This window comes from Loxodonta africana, chromosome 10, assembly GCF_030014295.1.
Source record: "Loxodonta africana isolate mLoxAfr1 chromosome 10, mLoxAfr1.hap2, whole genome shotgun sequence".
NCBI lineage: Eukaryota > Metazoa > Chordata > Mammalia > Proboscidea > Elephantidae > Loxodonta > Loxodonta africana.
The window spans coordinates 34,007,300-34,027,133 of NC_087351.1; the positions used below are offsets into that span (position 1 = coordinate 34,007,300).

Here is a 19,834-nt window from a genome sequence, read left to right on the forward strand (position 1 = left end):
GGTACATGTTCTCCTCAAAGTACACTGTCTTAGACAGGGAGTTCCTAGAAGTCAAAGGCTGTACTTTCAGACCTTTGCTTGAGTTACTACGCAAAATTAGGTGTTAATGAAGATTTATATTTGGAAAAATTAATCTTGCCTGAACCAACCACACACCAGATTACAGCTTCCTGTAATACGCTCTCATAATACTTAGAACTGTTTCTCACAGCACTCAGCACAACTGTAATTAATTATCCAACTGTTTGTTTAATGTTCATCTCCTCACTAGACTAAGCTTTATTAGAGAAGAACTTGTTCATCTTTCCCTACTGTATTCCTGGTGCCTTGCACGTGTCTGGTATACAACAGGTACTAAATAAAATTTGTTGAATGAACTAATAAAATGAGGCAGTGCCCATGGGTGGGGAGGGTTGACTGGATGTGCAACACATCATATAAAAGGTGAAGAGATGAAAAAAAGTTGTTGTGACCATCTCCAAATTCAGAGTCAGAGAAACCTAAAGAGGTACAGATGAGAAGAAAAAAAAAATCACACTGCCTCATAAAACACACTGAGAAGTTACACAACACACAGTTGAAGGCAGACTTCAAAAAGGACATAAATTCCATGACAAAAACCGATGTCAAGCATCAATATCAAAGAACTTCCCTGTGACTTTCATGGAAGCTTAGCATGAAAGGAGGCATAACTACCTCCCCCCACCAACTACGCAGCTTTTGACAAAAAGCGCAGTGGGGAGAGAGATACGTACGGGGCGAATGTCTGCTGAGCTCCAGCTCTGGTCTCTCCAGGCTGCTCTGAAAGTCAGGAGGCAGCAGGGAAGCCACTCCCTCAGGATGGATCATCTCGTCCTCCGACTCAGCTGAGGCTTCTGCAAAGTACAGATTGGGTCGGGGCAGGGAGGGAGCGAAGGGCTCAGCATGTGGGGCTACGTAGGGGAGTGAAGGAAGTCAGGCAAAGTCATGGATAAAGAGATATATACCAAAAAGAGGACTATACACACAGGAAAAAAATCCCTAAGATTAAGCTCTATCTCATCTAGACAGTAGCTTAATTTACTTATAACTCTTCCTGCTGGCAGGAATCCTCTTCTAGCAAGATAGTTAAATTAAATGTCTTCTTTCCTGACAAAAGGTAAACAGTAACTCAATTGGGTCCATAAACTACTAAAGCAAGGAAGTAGCAGTCTCAGCCTAACTTATAACTGAGACTACCTAGTTAGATAAGCCCGTCTACCTGGAGACAAGGTAAGAATGAAGAACTCCTTGAAAGAACTGACAGTCCGAGCTTACCTTCAAGTTCTGCAGCTTCTCGAGCTTCACGTTCCAGACGCTGCCTAAGCAACTCCTGCTGCTTTTCCAGATACTGCTTTATGAAACTGTTCTGGCTCATTTCCTCACCAATCTATGTGGAGGAAATAGAAAAACAAAGTCTAAGAAAGCAAACCAGGAAAATGCAGAAGAGAAAATTCCATCGAATAAAGATCTAACCCTTATATTTGGACTCAAGAAAGGTGACTAAAATGTTAGAAAGCCCTTTTCCAAGCTACTCCTCTACAGGTACCAAAATAAACAGTCCTATGATTCACAAAAGATGGCAAAAACAGTAACTGCACCTAATTTTTTATTTTAAATATTCGGCTTTCAACCAAGGAGTGAAGTTGGTACATAAAAATCTTCCAAAGAAATAAAATTTCCTGCAATTCCTTTTACTAAAAAGATAATCTAAATTTTTCTTTTCATAGTATCAAAACTGAAAGGGGGAAAAACAACAGTATTCTCCCAAAAGGTCAATCTTCTATCCAGGGGATATTTTGTCAATAATGGGCAGAGTTAACATTTCTAAAATTCAAATACAGAATTTAAAAGTATGAAATCAAGAGACTAAGAAAAGGAAATCCATTCAGCATTTAGTAAGATTCATAATTTTATTTTCTTTGGATGAGAAGAAATTCTAGGTAAGAGTATTTAAAATCCAGGGGCTTATCCCTTCTCTCACTTTTCTGCAACACAGACACCCACACCACTCTTCTGCTCTTAGCTTTCTCTTCACCTTCTTTCTAATGAGAACTTTCTTGCTTAGTAACTCCTATTAGAACTCCATAGAAAAGAAAAAATCTGATTAAATACTTTCTATGTTATTGGCCATCTTTTCTAAACACAGTAAATGTTCATTTTCTCATTGACATGAGTATCTGGTACTCAGTGCACATTCATAACTATGGGTGTCAGTGAATCTATGCGCTTATTTCAAAGATCCTATGTTAATAAACCCGTTGCTGTCCAGTGGATCCTGACTCACAGCAACCCTATAAACCAAACGTGTTGCTGTCAATTCCGACTCATAGTGACCCTACAGGACAGAGTAGAACTGCCCCATAGAGTTTCCAAGGAGCACCTGGTGATGAACCACCGACCTTTTGGTTAGTAGACGTAGCTCTTAACCACTATGCCACCAGGGTTTCCGGCAACCCTATAAGACAGAACAAAACTGCCCCATAGGTTTCCAATGAGCAGCTGGTAGATTCGAACTGCCAACCTTTTGGTTAGCAGCCAAGCTCTTAATCACTGTGCCACCAATAAAAGGAAAATTCAAAATCTAAATTATAACAGGCAAAAAAAAATATAATAGCAAACCAAATAACTAATGCAGTATCTTATGCTTATTAGCTAAACCTCTGTTAACTAAGTAGATTATAATACTTACAGTTTAATAAGGCGCTATTGAGGGAATAGGAAGGCCTCTCTTGTTTTTCCACAGTATCCTAGGACTTCATCTAGTATTGGAGCTGTACACCATTGCACTAACAATGACCTAGATTTTTCCTTTAAGTGTGTGACACGCTATGAATGAGGGGATTTTAAAAGCTGAAAGAAATCTCAAGAGGTCATCCAGGCTTTCTTGTTTTTTTAAAACTAATGATTTCTTCAAAAGAAATCTTATTCAGAGACCCAACTTATAAAGCAGATAAAAGTAGATCTAATCTAGTTTGAGAGGAGAGTATGAACTCTGTTTACTTGGGAAAAAGGTATATTCCTTAGGAAGCCCCCATAAAACCCCAGCAGAGCTGTTATAAAATTATGGATCCAACTCTTTCTCATATTACAGAGAAGGAAACTGAGGAAACCAAGGCCTCCAAAGATTAAGTTTCTTGTCCTAAGTAACGGAGCTACCAGTGACATTTAAGAATAACTGCATAAAAAAAAACAAAAACCAAACCCAGTGCCATCGAGTCGATTCCGACTCATAGTGACCCTGTAGGAGTAAATGCATAGTTAGCAGTTAACACTAATTAAGGTAGGTGATATAGAAAAGGTTGAATTCTTAAAAAACCTATGTCAACAAAAAATTTCTTCTTGGTCAGCAAATATTTTCTCACACTGCCCTACTGATTGTCTACTTTGTACCTACATTCAAAGACATAAACTACTTTTCCCAAATCAATGGCAAATAAATGACTTCAGATCCTGTACTGTACGTCATCAATTGGAGACACATCTTTCTACACACACTATTTCAAGTCTCAGAATTTGACTAATAGCTCCTCCGATTCCATTCTTCATTTCCTTGCGTACAAGTGAGCCTGACTGAAATTCAACTGTTCTGGTAGGAGAAACATTTCAGATCAAGGGAACTAAGGAAAATATTTTAAGGAATTAAGCATCAACTAGAGAACACCATGTCTTTCTAGTGTCTGTACATCCAAACAGCCTGCTCCATCTCACAAATGTTCTTTCTTACCTGGGAATTTGGCTGGAATGCAGCATGGGGTGTCGAGTGTTTCTGTAAATTTTCTAGCATTAGAGCCTGGTATAGAAAAGGGCAAATGTCAGAAACTAGGGATAAAGGAAAAAAACAAAAACAAAAAAACAAAAGCGCTTCTCCCCCAACCTTTTCATTGAATGCAATGACTAACCATATACACTTAAACCGTACTCCTTTTCCAGGGACCTCAAAGCCCTTTATTAACATGGTTCTCATTGATCTTCAGAAGACCCTTAAAGGTAGCCATGGCTACTGCTCCCCAACATACAGATGTAAAATGCAGGCACACAGGGACTCAATAATCTGGTTATGCCATAAAATCAGTGACAGTGACAGGACCAGTACTAGAATCTCTATATCCTCTGCACTTTTGACTAGGCCCCTTCTAAATCTGTCCTGGTGGTTAAAACCACTTCAAATACTTAAGCCAGCTTAAAACACACGTAATCATCATGGAGATGCTAGCTTTGGTCTGACTGAATTACTTGGTCAAACAGGAACCTCTATCTAGATCTACTTCAGTGAACTTGTAGTTTCCAGCTGAGTGACACCTATATTTATCAAATTTATAAAAATTCCAGAGAAGGCTGCAGACCAACTAGCCACAGACCTTGTAAACTGTGGTCTGACTCAATTCACTCCCCCAAAAAGGAAAAACAAACAAACAAAACCCGCCAGCCTCTGTATAAGCAACCGTTGGTCAGCTCAATTCTTGAGCCAACCTAGCCCTAATCTGTACTACCTGCCACGTATCCTATTTAATCCTAATCAAAACTAAGATATTCTCATCTCCCCTCAGTTTACACCAAACCTATATATACCAATCCATCTACCTTATGACACCATCACCCTAATCTACTAGAGCCGATTCAAAACCCCCAACATATATCAAACTGCCTCACCTCTCTCACCAATACTCATCAAACTCTTATCCACTCAAATTGCTTCTGGATACCCTATAAATCATACACCACTCTTTAAAAAGTCCCTTCAAACGAAGATTTCGCTTCATCTCACCTCCTAATCTAATCAAGCAGACATTTTACACTACCCTAATCCTATTTTTGCCGATACCGATACCAACCCTATCAACCCTCCGCCCAATTCTACCCCTAACTCCAACCCAGCCCAACTCGCCCCCCTTCAGGCCAACAACGCCGGTGGTTGTAGTGGGATTTAACTCCTTCTGCAGCGCATGCGCCGAAACGACAGACACAAACAAGGAGGGGGTGGGGGAAGGAGCTTATAGACACTCCAGGAGAGCAGCGCGCACCCTCCCATTTTGGGCTCGCGCCGCTGCCGTTAAGGCGGGAACCGGCGCGATTTCTATTCCAGCGCGAACCTCACCAACCACCGTGCGCGCGGATCTCTAGGCTCGCGCTGGCGGCCTGAGCGAGCTCGCGCCGAGCCCGGACACTGCGCCTGCGCCGCGGCAGAGACTCGTCTCTACCGGGTCCGCTCCCCTCCGACACCCCGGCAACGCCGTCTTCTCACCCCTTTGAGCCGCTTGACCAGGGCACTCTTTTGCCCGCTCTTGGCTAGGCCTCGCTGCTCTAGTGCGGCCTTCAGGTCGGTCACCCGCAGCGCCTGAAGAGGCTTCCCGTCCAGAGTCACCTCCTCCAGCTCCGCCATCTTGCGTGAGGTACTCGGGTCCCGTCCCGACGGCTTCGGGCATCTTCGGTAATTTCCGCCAACGCCCTTCGAACGTACCCAGCTGACCCCGCCCACTACCATAGTCAACCCCTCGATTACCACTCAGAACTCCCCGGGTTCCTCCGGAACTGCTCGGGTATTTCCGTCTCCACATCGGCACCAATCAGTTCTTCGTATCTTCACAGCAGCTTCCCCTCCCTGACCCTGCTTTCAGAGTTCGGTTAACTTCGTCTTACGGAGGCTTTGAACCGACTCTATTCGGAAGCCCTCGACTCTGGCATAACCAGAGTCGGAGTTATTCGGCTATCTCCGGTCCTAGGGCTGAGGCGCTGAGGCGCTTGGGTGTCTGGGGCTGGTCTGGGACCGGAAGTGCGTGGGCTGTTCGGCTGGCCGTGCTTAGGGTTTTCAGGAAATATGGAAGCGGCGGCGATAGTTGGAGTCCAAGGACTCTTGTGACCGTCTCCGGGTGCCCTTTGAAAGGAGAGGGGAGGTAAGCTGGGTAGAAGCCCCTCCCTGGGCCGGGTCTGACTCGGAGTTTTCAAATTACCCTCAGTAGGGCAAGTTTCCCGCCGCCGCCGCCACCCCCACCCCCTTCATCATCTGAGCCTCCGCCACTCCCATCTAAGGATACGTTGTTGTTTCTGGGGCCTGAGAATGTTGAGTCCCGTCTCCTCTCAAGAGGGCAGGTGGTAGCACCGTGTCTCTAGACCCATGTGTTTGATTGTAAGCCAAAGTTGAGGTTTTTCTTCCCTCTGTAAGCTAACCGAAGAAGAGTATAAGCGTCATTGTCCACGTCCTCCTTTACGGGCTAAATAGTTTTGCACCAGAGCAAACTAAACGGGGTTGTACAGAAGTCTGCAGGTGGGCTGTAGCAGAAGAGATGAGGTAACTACTTTGGGGATTCAGACTAGGAAGGAAATGATCACCGAACTTGAATTTTGCCGTGGAAGCCGTGGGGCAAGATTCTGGAAAAGTTCTCCCTTTCTTCAAATAAGACAATAAAGTTCCTTTAGGAGGAAGTGCTGCTTGTAGAGGCACTGTGAAAAACACACTCCCTCCGCCGCCGCCACGCACCCTGGTTTAGTACTGATGTTAATTGTTTAGGGTTTTCTTTATTTTACGCTACAAATCATTCAGTTTGCAACAGAAGAAACAGTAAAATGGGTCATAGACAAGTAGTTTCAGGTTTTCGTTGTTAGAGATTCAAACTCTGGGACCGGAACACTTCGTGTTGGCTGACCTTCCAGTTGCATTAGTGATGCAAAATCAATCACAGGCCTTCAGTAGGTATTATATTAAAAAAAAAACATTAGGGAAAATGCTTCAAGGACATTGTTATACATATGCAAGGGTATAACACTTAGTTAGATCCCTAAGCTATCAAACCAACCAGACTTTCAGAGTCCTGAATAAACACCTGGTGTTTTTTTCGTGGTTTTCTTACTGTGTTTATTTTGGATGAGGCCCTCATTCTGCTGTTTAATTTTCCCTTGTGCTTTTACAGGAAACATAAGGAGGTAATGAATGTTATGAATTTCTTGGGCTATTTTAGAGGCACTAAAATTTTTTTTTTTTTATGCACATAGCCCTCGAAGGCAGTGGGTTTGGGTTTTTTTGTTTTGTTTTTATGTTACGCGCATAGTAGAAGGCAGTGGTGGTTCAATGGAAGAATTCTTCCGTGCTAGAGACCCAGATTTGATTATAGGCCAGACCACTTAAAGCACAGGCCACCACCCATTTGACAATGGAGGGTTGTGTGTTACTGTGATGCTAAACAGGTTTCAGCAGACCTTCCAGACTAAGAAGAAAGGCCTGGCAATCTACTTCCAAAAAAATCTGCCAGTGAAAACGTTTTGGATCGCAAGTCTGACCCCCATGTGCATGGGTTCGCCATGAGCCAGGGGCTGACTTGATGGCAGCTAATAACAACAACGCACATAGCAAAGAAGCTTCTTTCATCCTATGTGATTTTTTTTTCTTTCTCTTTTTTCACCATTGATAGCTCCACAGTGACTAATACAGGCCTGGACCAGCTGCATAAACTAGATTAAGAAAATGTGTACCTTTATTTTAGGAAAGATGTGATGGACCAACATCAATCTTTTTTTTTTCCTTTACCCAACCTGGAGCATAGAAGTAGGAGGGAAAGGAATAAGAAATAATTATTTTTAAATTCTTTGTAAGAAAAATGGAGGGAGGCAGTGGTTGAGGAGGGTAATGGGTTTGAGAAAGAGAGAAGGTTGGCAAATATTTCCATAAAATGTTATTCTTGGGTGCCTTCTCTAAGGCAGTTGGATAATAATCTAAAAAAAGAACTTGTTGTTTTCCTGTAAGTTGAATTGATAAAAAGTAATCTCCTCTGTAGATGCTGATTGTGTGTGATGAGAGCTAGATTTAGCTCTTGTTCCTAGAAAGTTGTGTTTTTGTTGTGCTATCCAGAGAGTATATAACAGTGTTTTATGTTTCAGGATGCCACTGGAATCATCACCTTCGATACCACTATCCTTCTCTTCTCCTTTACCCTCAGTGCCAGACGATATTATTAACTCCTCCCTTCCTTCCATGTCTTACATCACATCCCGGGAGATGAAGTGCGTTCTGCACTGGTTTGCAAGTTGGTCAGGTCCCCAGCGTGAACGTTTCCTACAGGACCTGGTAGCTAAGGCAGTGCCAGGAAAATTACAGCCACTGCTGGATGGTTTGGAGCAGCTTAATCTGTCAGGGGCAAATCGACCGCCTTGTATCTTTGAGTGCCAGCTCCGTCTTTGGGATCAGTGGTTTCGAGGTTGGGCCGAGCAGGAGCGCAATGAATTTGTAAGGCAGCTGGAGGTCACTGAGCCAGACTTTGTGGCAAAGTTTTACCAAGCTGTGGCCGCTACAGCTGGTAAGGACTGATAGGCATTAAAATCAAAGAAGACAACTACAGCTGGAGTTGAGGCCACAAGTTTACAGAGAGACTTGATTTTGGATGTGCCACTCAGAGGTCTGGAGATGGTAACCTGATGAGCTGACTGAACTCGCTGACAGCACAGGCGTGGCCATTTTAACAGTAGCATATCAATGGACTCTTAGCGTAAATATTTTCCATCTAAGCAAATCCAGATCATCAGTTTGCCTCCTAGCTTGCTTCTTTCCAAGAGACATCAAGCTCCCAAGAATTTGATGGCTTCTTTTGCAGCTATAACCAAAAGGAACCAAAGCATTGTAACTCAAGTTTGACCTACTGCTGGCTCATAAGTATAAAGTAGAGCCCTCCTGGTATAACCATGTGACATCCCAACCACTAGCTTTCCCAGTGATGATTTAGTGAAATAATGGAAAATCAGAAGAGGGAGATAGTCCCTCCTCCATTGAATCCAAATAGCAGTGACTTTCTTTCCAAAGTATATGTGGTATCTTTAGAGACAGTAGCAGGTGTTTCTATTCTGTAACTTTGCGCACTATGAAAACAGGTGACACTCTTTACAGGTTGAAGAGTTTATTTTTTATACCAAAATAAAGAACAGATTTTCAGAACCATAAGTCTCTTTTTTCCTTGCAAGACTAGTACAAAGTTGATAGCTGGGGAAAGAGGCATTCTGAGAAAGTAAAACTTAAGTCTAGATGCTAGATAGACTTTTCACCCAGATTTCTCCCGAGAAATAATCCTCTGCCCGACTCCTGTCATATTCTGAGTGTCATTACACCTCCCTTACTCCTCCAGCTAGGCCCCTTGTGCCTTGGAGCTCTGATGAATGATAAGGGGGAGATGGTCCCACCAGAAGGGTAGCTCGTTTCTGATAGGCCATGGTTCCCAGCGTACCCATTAGGATTAGCAGCATTAGGCAAAGGCCCATAGACAGACCTACATGGGTCATGGAGCCATTAGGGTTCGAGGTAGCCAGCAACCTAGGAGCATAGAAAGTAATTGGCCTGAAATAGTACCTAGGCTTAGGAAGTGAAGGGCTCTATATTATACAGAATTCATGAAACCCTGCTTTATACAAGTGTTAAAACAGGAAATCAATGAGGGGGGATAGAAAACCTGAAAGTAGGAATATGACCAAAATTCAAGTCTTTCAGCAACTTAAATTTCGAAGAAGAGACAACTGGGCAGTGAAGGAGGTAGCTTAAGGGAGGAGTCAGACTATGGTGCCTAGGTAGCTAGACAAGATGCTTGGGTATTGGTTAACAAAGGAAAAGCACTGTAGCTTCCCTACATCTAGAGATGGGGAAACTAGAATTGGCCGTGGGGATGGGGCACAGTGATGCTCTGAGGTGATCATGTTAGGAATCTGCTAACAGTTGTTTGAAATACATAATCTGTCATCTCTAGGACAATGTACACACAATAGTGCTTAATGAATGCCATACCAAATACCCAAACTCTATTGAGTTTTGAAAGAAAACTATTAACTTACTTGTATTCTGTGGTAAAGACAGCTCCTCCATAATATACTTCTAGGGGCTTCTCCTGGAGAGTCAGGGTCAAGGTCCTGTGCAGCATACCAACTGAAGGCCCTTGGCAGCCAGGGGACTGCCACATATGCACAGTGAACACCAGACTAGCAGTAATTGATGGGCTGTGGAAATAGCACCTAAATGGACATTGGGATTTCTTAATGAAGGTATGGTCCCTGGAAGAGTGTCTCATGAAACAGGTACAGGTTTAGAAGGGGGATGAACAGAGAGACTTCAGAGGAGGGTTATGAAGTAAGGACTTAAAGCATTGGCGCTGGTTCATTATATACTCAGCCTGAACCATCCCTTTACCTGCCAGTCCCTCCTCTGCTCAGCAGAGCCTGCAGTACTTCTTCTGTCAGCTCTTCTCGCTGTTCCTTCCCCAAGGAGTGGCCTGGGGGCTCAGCTAATCCTAAAGATAGCTGCAATACCAAGCCTTGTGTTGAAACACTCATGGGCAGGGAAGTAACCGCACTGGCACCTTCATTAGTCTGACACAACCGACCCCGGGGACAGAAGAGAAGACCGTGGTACCCAGGTATCTGCAAAGAAGTATGTAGCATGGTATAGTTACAAAACTGAAAAAAAAAAAAAAAAACCTGTTGCTGTCCAGTCGATTCTGATGCATAGCCTCCCTCAATTACTTGTTCAAGCTGTCCCAAGGAAAAGGTACGATATAGGTCAGAGTCATGGACTCAGTTGACAGTAAAAAAATGAATGAACATCAACATAGCTTGAATATATTACTGTATAAGTATTTCAAAATTCTTTCTGCCTATGTGCCACAGCTATCCCACTTACGGTACCCACCTGTATAGCCTTTCCTGGAAGGCATGGGACCCAGGGTGATCCCTCCACCTGCACCTTGTATTCTCCCCTCTCCGTGCACTGATGTAAGTAGCAACGGCCTGTGAGCTCTCCTTCCTTGAGGTGTGGGGTCTGAGAGGAATGCCTGGTCTTGTCCTCAGGGAGCAGTTGTGAAGTGAGGTTGGCAAGGAAGCAACGACTCTGGGAATGGTAGATCTCCCCGTGGGGATTCTCTGCCCCAGGTGGGAATCCATTCTCCTTCTTCCAGCATTCACTCTGAAGGGCAGGGCAGAAAGTTGGAGGATAGTGTTTGTGTAGATAGAGTTCTCTGCAGGCAACTCAGTTTCATTCTCCACTCTCTAATCTACTCACCCCATTGACCAAGGGCTTGTACATGCGACAGTCTCCCAGCATGGGATCTGAAGAGCAGCGTCCCTTGTCCAGGTGCAGGTAGTGGCAGCCCAGCCCACTGTGTGGAAGGGATGATAGAGTGACACTAGTATCACTGACAGCTGGACAGCCCCCCAACCGTTCAACACACACACCTGCCAGTACAGAAGAAGCCTGAAGAGTCAGTTTCACATGTAGTCAACAGGCCAAATTCCAGGCCAGATCCTGCTTGAGAGATAGGAGGAGAGGCAAATCAAGTTCCAAACATCACTCAGCACCAGCTATACTTAGAGCTTCAATTGCACCTTAGCAGTCCATAGCGGATAATTCCTCCAACCTCCCCTACTTTCCCCTGATCTGACTTGGGTCATGAGTGCCCCTCTGCAATTCTCTTCCCTTATTTCTCACCCTGGCCCCACAACAGCTGCTGTGCAGCACTGTGGTTGACTTGGTACCAGCCTGAGTCTTCGAAAGCAGCAAGAGTGATTGGGTCAAGTCGAGAGCGCTGGGCACCATCAAAGGTAGCAGTCATTATGGACCCTTGGAGTAGTCGGGCCTCCCAGTGTGAAGAGAAAGGACCCTACTGGAGGAATTGGTAGATAGCCAATTGCTACCTGGCTACTCCTTTCTTCCAACACCCCAATTTTTCTCACCTCTTCTTCCAAGGGAACACCCAGTGAAACTCCTAGCACTCCCAAGTGTTTGGCCAGGCTGTGGCTAACAGTTGGGGTGGTCAGAAACAGCTGTCCCCACTCATCTTGCCTTGTCACTTGTTGCCTTGTGGAACAGTTCTCTCTCACTGAGTACAGAAATGGGAGAAGGTGATATGAGAAGAGGGAAACTTTGGAAGAGTGAAGTAGAATTGGAGGGAAGGAGGTCATGAGATAGTTATTCCCTCTGGTTGATGTGGAAAGATCCTCACTCCTCTCACCACTGAGTCCTGAGGGGCACTCCTTCCACTTCTTGAAGAGCTGTCCAGAGAAACCCAGGGCATGGAGCAGTTCATGTAGTGTGGCCTAAGGCCAAACAATGTAGATTGAGGGAACTGGATGGGCAGCAGATTGACCAACCTCTGCCCAGTCAGTTCTTAGAGCTTGAGACACCTTCTCTTCCATCCTCAATGGGTTCTTCCACTTCATAGGAAGCTAAGTGACTTGTCCTCCACCCGCCACCCCAAACCTGTTTGTGTGTAATACATAATGTTACTCATTATGCAGCAGTCACCAAGACAATGTCACTATGGCTGAGGCTCGGGCTGGTGAGATGTTGGGCACAGTAGACAATGGTACCAGCAAGGGGCCTGTCTTCTGAGTCCAGCTGGCAGCAGGCAGCATAGGCTATTACAGAGGGCTGTGGACAGGCCAGGACAAGATAGGGGTGGAAAGGAGGGAAGTGGGGTAACAGAAGAAATCTCACTGAAAATGGAGAACCAGGGGGCTTCAGGAGTGGCACAAAGGAATGGCTTGGGTCTTTTTTTTTTCTTTGTTCCCACCCAGCCTTTATCAGCATGCTCCAAGTTACCCCAAATGAGTACAATTTAATAAAAACGGTGCTTTCTGTACTCTCTACCCTTCACCATGAGATTTAGGGTTAAGAGAGGCAGAGTATGGAAAAATGATTTGATTTGAACCTCACCTCTCGATGGCACTTGGAAGTATGGGCAACCCGCACATACAGAAGAAAATCAGTGTTGTGGACCCCAGGTCCATCTGGCTGGACCAGTTGTGGGGGACCCTGTTCTGGCCACAAGGCATAACCACGGAGATGGGCATCAGGAATCTGGTAGGGAGTGAAATGTAGCATCTAGCTTAGCAGATGGGCTGGGAAATAGTACAGTAGGAATATGGGTACTAGGAATAGGGGCAATGAGTCTATCCTTTTTCTTAGTGTCATTAGGCAGCTAGTTAGAATACAGTGTCTTGAATCTAACTCCCCTGCCCCTGCCCCAGTCTCTGATTTAATAAGTCGTGGGAGGAGTCTGTATTGGTAAAAAGCACAGTAAGTAATTCTGATGACATTGGTCTTAGAGAAGTCTAGGCAGGCTGAAGAACTTCTGATCCCCATCTGAGAAGTTGCTCTCACCTTTGCCCCTAGGCAACTCTCTCCTTTGTACCCTGAATTCAAAAGGCTGCACCTATCAAGAATGGAAATCTGTAGGTGAGCTGGAGATTTTAGGGGTATCACTGGAAAGGTATACCCCTAAATGACATCAACTTACCTGTGGTAGTTTGGGGTATCTGGATCTCCCCAGACAGCATGGCAGTACTGGGCAGGGTCTCGATTCAGAAGCAGAGGTCCTTGCACTGGAGGGACTTAATGGGACAAGCGGCCAGCTTCACCTCAACATCTTAGAGTTCCTTTTCTGTGTTGGTCTCCCTCCCTTAGACCTCTGTGCTCCTCAGCCTTCCCTGACCCTCTCTGTTCCCTCACTTACCCGCTAGGACACTCTGGATTCTCTGAGCAGCCTCACTCACTGCGGCCATAGCTCGAGAATCCTCTTTCATCCCATCTCCCTCAGGACCCAAGGCTCCATCTGATACAGGACCTCCAATATAACAGGTTTGGATTCGGAGGGGTTGAGGATCACGGGAGCCAGGGTGGGTGAGGAAGGAAGAGCGGACATTTGGGAGAAGTTGAGAGAAAGGAGATCTGAGAAGGCTCACAGACTTCTGCGTTTCATCATGTAGACATCTGCTTGTGGCAGCCCTCAGGAATAGCAGCAGCAGTAACATCTTCCTTCAGAATCTCTTCACAGCCTGCCCTGGACCCTGTTTTCTGCTCCCTTCTTCCCTGGCTCACTTGTTTCTGGATTTCTACTCTACTATCTCTCTCAATATCCCCTCCACCACTCTTGCTCATTTTTTCAAGATTTGAGCTTTGTTGACTAAGTCTATGGTTCCCTGCCAGGAGATCGGATGTGAACTCGAGGGCCAAAGCTGCCCTCTTCCCAGGGTGCCAGAGGTGGAGCGCTGGTGGGGGGGAGATGTTATTCCTGAGGTCTCCAGTGACCTGCCTCATCCATGATGAATGTTCTCCTAATCTTCCATCCCTCATCCCAATTGCTCTGCTTTCCTAAGTGGGAAACTTTGGAAGTTTCCTGGAACTAAAAAATTAGTGTCAATATAATGCATATGTGGAAGGAATTCTTTGCTTCATAGATGCTTGCCTACCTCCTCCGAGATAGATAAACCAGGCTTCAGCATTTCCCAAGCCCCAATATGACATCTGGGTGACTCTAAATAAGCTGCAAGACTTTGAAGCATCTGTGTCTGTGTAATGTGCTTAGTAGGTGTTCAACAAATACACGTTGATTGATTGATACCCCTACGAGAGGCTGTTGGATTAGGTGTACGGGGCTTATAGGGCCAAAAATGGAGATCAATAGAAGATGTTCGAAGATGTTCTTACAGGACTCTTGGAGCTCTCTTTGTTCTCTTTGCTCACGCTATGTTTTCACATCCTGTTTCCCTTGCCTGGATACCCCTCCTCCCCAGCTCTCTGGCTAATGCCTACCTTTCCTGTAATTACTGTGGGAAGCCTTTCTTAACACCTCCTGCCCAAATTCCACACCTGCTAGAGGGGGAGGGGGTCTACTTCACAGGACAGGCTCCGTCTCCCAGCTCCTCAGAGAACACTTGTCATCGTCTGTTATAATTGTTGGCTTAGTGGCCCTCCCTGGACCACATCCTGAACTCCTTGAAGGTGGGCCTGCTTCCTGTCCATCTTTGTATCCACAGCACTCTGCACAGCCCACAGGGCCTAGTCTACAGTTTTGGGATGAAGGAACTGAACCTAACCCCATTATTTAACTTTTGAATAAAAACAAGAGGTGAAGTGATATGTCTTAAGGCAACATGACTAATTAGTGACTGAACAAGGACTAGTATTTAGAGAAGGGCTGCTGACTTCCTAGGAAGACTGCATCTTATACTCCCTAAGTACCGGAGCTCTGCTGGAACTACTGATTAAAAGAGGGGTGCCCAAATTCTGGAACGAAACCAACTACCACTTTTCTATTCATGTAACTTTGGCCAAGTGCCTCATTTTCCCAATCTGCAAAATGGGGATGATAATTGTACTTACCTGATAGGGTTATGGAAACATTGGTGGCATAGCAGTTAAGAGCTACAGCTGCTAACGAAAAGGTTGGCAGTTCAAATCCACCAGGCACTCCTTGGAATCTCTATGGGGTAGTTCTACTCTGTCCTATAGGGTCATTATGAGTGGGAATCGACTTGCTGGCAATGGGTTTTAGATAGGGTTGTTACGAGGAGTAAGTGAATATTTGTAAAGCGCTGAGAACAGTGTCTGGTTCATGGTAAATACTAAGTCGAGTGAAGAGTACATATGAAACATACGCTTTTCACTCAGAGAACTGTCTTTTATTACATGTGCACCCATATTTAGGGAACTCTTGTTTTTTATCTAAGACAAACCTGGGCTTTTTCTCCAAGTACCCGAGCTTTTTTTTTTTTCTGAATGATTCAGTCAGCTCAATCTGGGAAGAATCTCCTCTTAGGATTCTTGCGATGACTTCATGATCTGTTTGACTCTCCTCAGGTTTTCTGGCCTGCAGCCGCTCCTAAGGTTTTGCTGCTCCCTTGTGGCCATACTGAAGTAGGTGCGCCCCTGCCTGGGTAGGAGTTGATCTACGGCTAATTTCACACATGAGTATGTATAAACACCTTGTGCTGCTTCTGCTGGAGTACCTCCTTCCTGCCTTTGCCTGCCAAATTCTTCCTTCTCTTTAAAGGACCAGCTGAAGGTAATCTGCGTGTTGAGTGTTTTCTTTACCCCCTTAGGCAGACTTAGTTTTTCTTTAGCATTTCTTTCACATCTTTGAAGTAGCACTTACTATATTATCCGGACATTTATTTTTGTGTTTGTTTCCCCAGCTAGACTTTGAACATGGACTGAATCTTATTCATCTCTGCCTCTCTGCAGAGCGATAATGGAAATGAGAAGATGAAAGTGAGGAAAAGAGCAAGGAAGTGAGGAGAGAGGATGAGAAGAATAATTATTTTACTGAGCGAGTCCTTTGTTCCAAGCACTTGATATTCATGTAATCCTTCCAGCAACCTTATGAGTTTTTACAACTGAGACACTGCAAAAGAAGGCAACTTTTGGCAAGTGGCGCTGTGGGATTTGAACTCAAGTGGCGTAGAACTGGGCAGCGTTTTGTTCCGCTGTGCCTGCGTTCACTGTATGTTGGGGGCTGACACAATGGCAGCTAACAACAATAAAAAGTCAGGCTTCTGAGCACAGGCTTCGCTTCTCAAGTGCACAGCGTGGAGAGGAAATAAAATTGCGATGAAAGGAACAGGCTGAAAAGATGAGGGTTAGGAGACAAGCTGGACGAGGAGAGACAGTGGGGATAAGGAGAGAGGATGAGGTGATCAGAGAGGGTGGCGTTAGAGAGGATGGAGATTGTATTACTTTCAATCTAATACAATCATAACAAAATAGCACAAACTGAAGGGTTTATAAGAACAGAAATTTATTGGCTCATGGTTCTGGAGGCTAGAAGTCCAAATCAATGTGTGGGCTGGCCACGCGCCCTCTGAAGTCTCTAGGGGAAGGCCCCTTCTTGTCTCTTGCAGCTTCTGGTAGCCCCTAGGTGTTCTTTGGCTTGTAGAGGCATCTTCACGGGACTGTCCTTCCTCTGTCTGTGTCTCTTTTCCTCTTCTATAAAGACACCACTCAGATTGGATTAAGGCCACCCTACTCCATTATGACCTCTTGTCAATTTAACCGATAACATCTTCAAAGATCCTGTTTCCAAACAAGGTCACTTTCACAGGTACCAGGCTTAGCACTTCAGCATATCTTTTGGGGGACACAAGGATGGAGGTGATGAAGAAGGTGTAGAGGTAAGGAAATTAGAGATAAGGAGAGAGGATGGCGATGATGAAGTGGAGGTGAAAGAGAGGATGTAGGAATGAGGATGGAGTGAGGAGAGCAGTCATCCTAGGTGTGGTCATCATCCACGTGGGTGCTCCATCCAGTGTGCTGAACTCTCAGCTTCTTCACCCTCTCATTTCTCACAATCTTCTTCTTCATGCCACCTTAGCAAACCACTCTCAGAGTCACACCCGGAGCCCGGAGGCGGATTAACCGGTAAACAAGGTACCCATGGGCTTAATTGTGTTTACCTGCTAATCTGTAGTGAACAATTTCACATGGGTTTCACCACACCTGTGACATGGTGAAAAACAGGTGAAATTTTGCGCTACAGATTATAAGTAAGCACAAGTAAGCCTGTGCATACCTTGCTTATGGGTAATCTGTCCCTGGCTGGGAAACCCTGGTAGCGTAGTGGTTAAGTGCTATGGCTGCTAACCAAAGGGTCGGCAGTTCGAATCCACCAGGCGCTCCTTGGAAACCACTGGGCAGTTCTACTCTGTCCTGTAGGGTCGCTATGAGTCGGAATCGACTCGACAGCACTTGGTTTGGTTTTTGGGTTTTTGGTCCATGTCTGAGCCTTATCATCACCTGGAACTGCAGCACCTATGAAATAACTGAATCAAACACCTGCCCGTGGATAAGATCTCCTTTCTTTAAGTTTTGTTTGCTCAAGTTGGCTCAGTGCAGCTGTTCTTTTCACTCACTGAGGATGCACTGGCGGTTCTACTTTTTTCCATCAGCCCGTTCCTGTCTTTACATCTCTCCGCATGCACCTTGGGTTCCAGGTTCACCACTACAATCCCTCTTATGTAAATGCCTTCGATGCCCTTACTTGTCTATCCTTTCCATCCCACCTTCTGGTTAAACCCCAACTCTAGATGAAACCAACATTTATCTTCTCTACAACGGTCCCCAAGCAGCTAAGGTCCCCTGAAGGAAATCATCCCAAAGGACAGACTATTGGTGCTCTACAATGATCATCATCAACTTCAATTGAGCCCTCCCAAGACAGGAATCTCAACAATTAGCTCCTTTTCCACTCTTAGCAACTAGGCTTGTACACCTTCAAGCCTCCCCTTTGCTCAGTCCCTTTGTAGTTGCCTCTTCTTTCACAGTGCAAATAGAAACCATTAGAAAGGATCATCTTCAGTCTGCTACAAACCTATGTGCTGCCATCTCTTCTATTTCTCACTTAAAGAGAGAACATGTCCTCTTCCTTTGGAAGCCTGGTCCTCCCTCTGATGCTCTGAATCCCGTCCGAGAGAGACCTGCCCTCGACCTCCTCTCTGAGCTCATTCTTCCTTCTCTCTGTCAGTCACTGGCCTGGCCACCTGCACCTTCTGTCAGTGAACGAAAGGACCTGCTTTGGAGCTTTTACATACGCTATTCTCTGATGGGAGCCCTGGTGGCACAGTGGTTAAGAGCTCAGCTGCTAACCAGAAGCTCAGCAGCTTGAATCCACCAGCTGCTCCTTGGAAACCCTGTGGGGCAGTTCTACTCTGTCCCATAGGGTCGCTAGGAATCCATTCGAAGGCAAAGCGTTTGGTTTTTTTTTTTTGGTTTACTCTCTGATGGGAACCCCACTTTTTGTCAAACTCCTTCTCACCTTTTAGATATCTGCTTTTATGTTACTTCTGCAAATTAGCCTTTCCTGACCTCCATATTGAAATCAGGTGCCCTTGTTAATACCTGTCATTAGTCATCCCTTTACTTTTACCACATAGCCCTGCTCACGATTTAGAATTATGTGTTTATTTGTGGTATTATGTTTGCCCCCTTCACTATTCCACAAGCCCCACCAGGGCAGGGAGTGTCTTCCTCGTTTATCCGGTAGCCCCTAAAACAAGCAAAGCACCTGGCCCAGAGTAGGTGTTTAATAAGTACTTGGTCACCATGAAGGAGCCCTGGTGGCACAATGGTTAAAGCACTCAGCTGCTAACCAATAGGTCGGTGGTTCAAAACCAACCGTGGCTCTGAGGGAGAAAGATGTGGCGGTTTCCTTCCATAGACATTGACAGCCTTGGAAACCGTATGGGGTTGTTATGAATTGGAATCAACTCCATGGCAGTGGGTTTGGTTTTGGGTTTGGTCACCGTGAGCTGGAATCAACTTGATGGCAACTGGTTTGGGTTGTTGTTTGTTTGAGCAAATGAACGAATGAATGGGGGGAGAAGGTAGGAGGGAGGTGAGGAAAGAGGAAGGGTGAGGCTAGAAGATGGAAGGTGAGGAGAGGGAGGGAAGAGGATGGTAATGAGGGCAGTGTGCAAAGGTGAGGTTAGACATGGAAAGGAGAAGAGGTGAGGAGAGGACCAGGGTAAAGGAGTCTTGGCTCTGGGCCTGAGCAAGGCTTCCAGACCCTGAGTAGGCTCCCCAGGAGCTTTGTTTTTTGAGGCCATGCTGCCTGTGAGGTTTGAAGGCAGGGCTGGTAGGCGGGGCTAGACTTTATCTCCAGGGCACAGCCCTAACCTCAGATGGTGACAGAGCTGGAGCCAGCAGGGGTTTTGCAAACCGTCCTGATTGCAGCAGGCCAGCAGTCTCACTCTGGGACAGGCGGGTGGGGCCTGGGCTTATCTCCCGAGCACAGTCCTAACCTCAGATGGTGACAAGGCGGGAGCTAGCAGGCGTTTTGCAAACCGTCCCGATTGCAGCAGGGTTGGATGGCCTGGCCAGAGGCGACAACCCTAGGTGTGGGGGGCAACAGGGGTTTGGACAGTTTGGAGCTTTGGAGTGAAGTTTAGCTTGCAGGGTGAAGGGAATGGGTTCATTCAGTGTGCAGCTTGCCTCTGCCTACCTGAGTCCCATTTCTGTGCAGAAGAGTAGAGGCAAGAGGCCTGCAGGTGGATTTCTGCTTATTAGGAATCCTTCCCTTTC

General features: G+C 45.6%; 3 protein-coding genes across 4 annotated transcripts in view; 1 reads left to right on the plus strand and 2 right to left on the minus strand.

Annotated features, from left to right (window-relative positions):
* ACIN1 (apoptotic chromatin condensation inducer 1) overlaps positions 1-5,591 on the minus strand; it is a 33,085-nt gene extending 27,494 nt beyond the window's left edge. The window contains 5 exon segments of the mRNA XM_003420944.4: positions 756-875; positions 1,297-1,408; positions 3,746-3,811; positions 5,264-5,422; positions 5,424-5,591. Coding sequence (XP_003420992.1) covers positions 756-875; positions 1,297-1,408; positions 3,746-3,811; positions 5,264-5,422; positions 5,424-5,576 — 610 coding nt within the window. The 5' untranslated portion in view covers positions 5,577-5,591.
* Positions 5,592-5,685: 94 nt separating this feature from the next.
* C10H14orf119 (chromosome 10 C14orf119 homolog) lies at positions 5,686-8,938 on the plus strand. 2 transcript variants are annotated; one of them, XM_003420945.4, is made up of 2 exons: positions 5,686-5,912; positions 7,891-8,938. In XM_003420945.4, exon 2 carries the CDS (start codon positions 7,892-7,894, stop codon positions 8,315-8,317), a length of 426 nt encoding a protein of 141 aa, XP_003420993.1. In that variant the 5' UTR covers positions 5,686-5,912; position 7,891; the 3' UTR covers positions 8,318-8,938. The 2 variants fall into 2 exon arrangements, with proteins under 2 accessions (XP_003420993.1, XP_064148368.1); XM_064292298.1 differs by lacking the exon at positions 5,686-5,912 and adding an exon at positions 5,931-6,705.
* On the minus strand, positions 8,928-14,840 carry CIROP (ciliated left-right organizer metallopeptidase). Its single transcript, XM_064292299.1, is given in 13 exon segments — positions 8,928-9,310; positions 9,823-9,999; positions 10,175-10,404; positions 10,673-10,945; positions 11,042-11,138; positions 11,215-11,284; positions 11,468-11,642; positions 11,713-12,075; positions 12,284-12,409; positions 12,695-12,838; positions 13,142-13,193; positions 13,278-13,371; positions 13,494-14,840. Coding segments are annotated over 13 exon segments (2,307 nt in total). The 5' UTR covers positions 13,792-14,840; the 3' UTR covers positions 8,928-9,102.
* Positions 14,841-19,834: the final 4,994 nt, after the last annotated feature.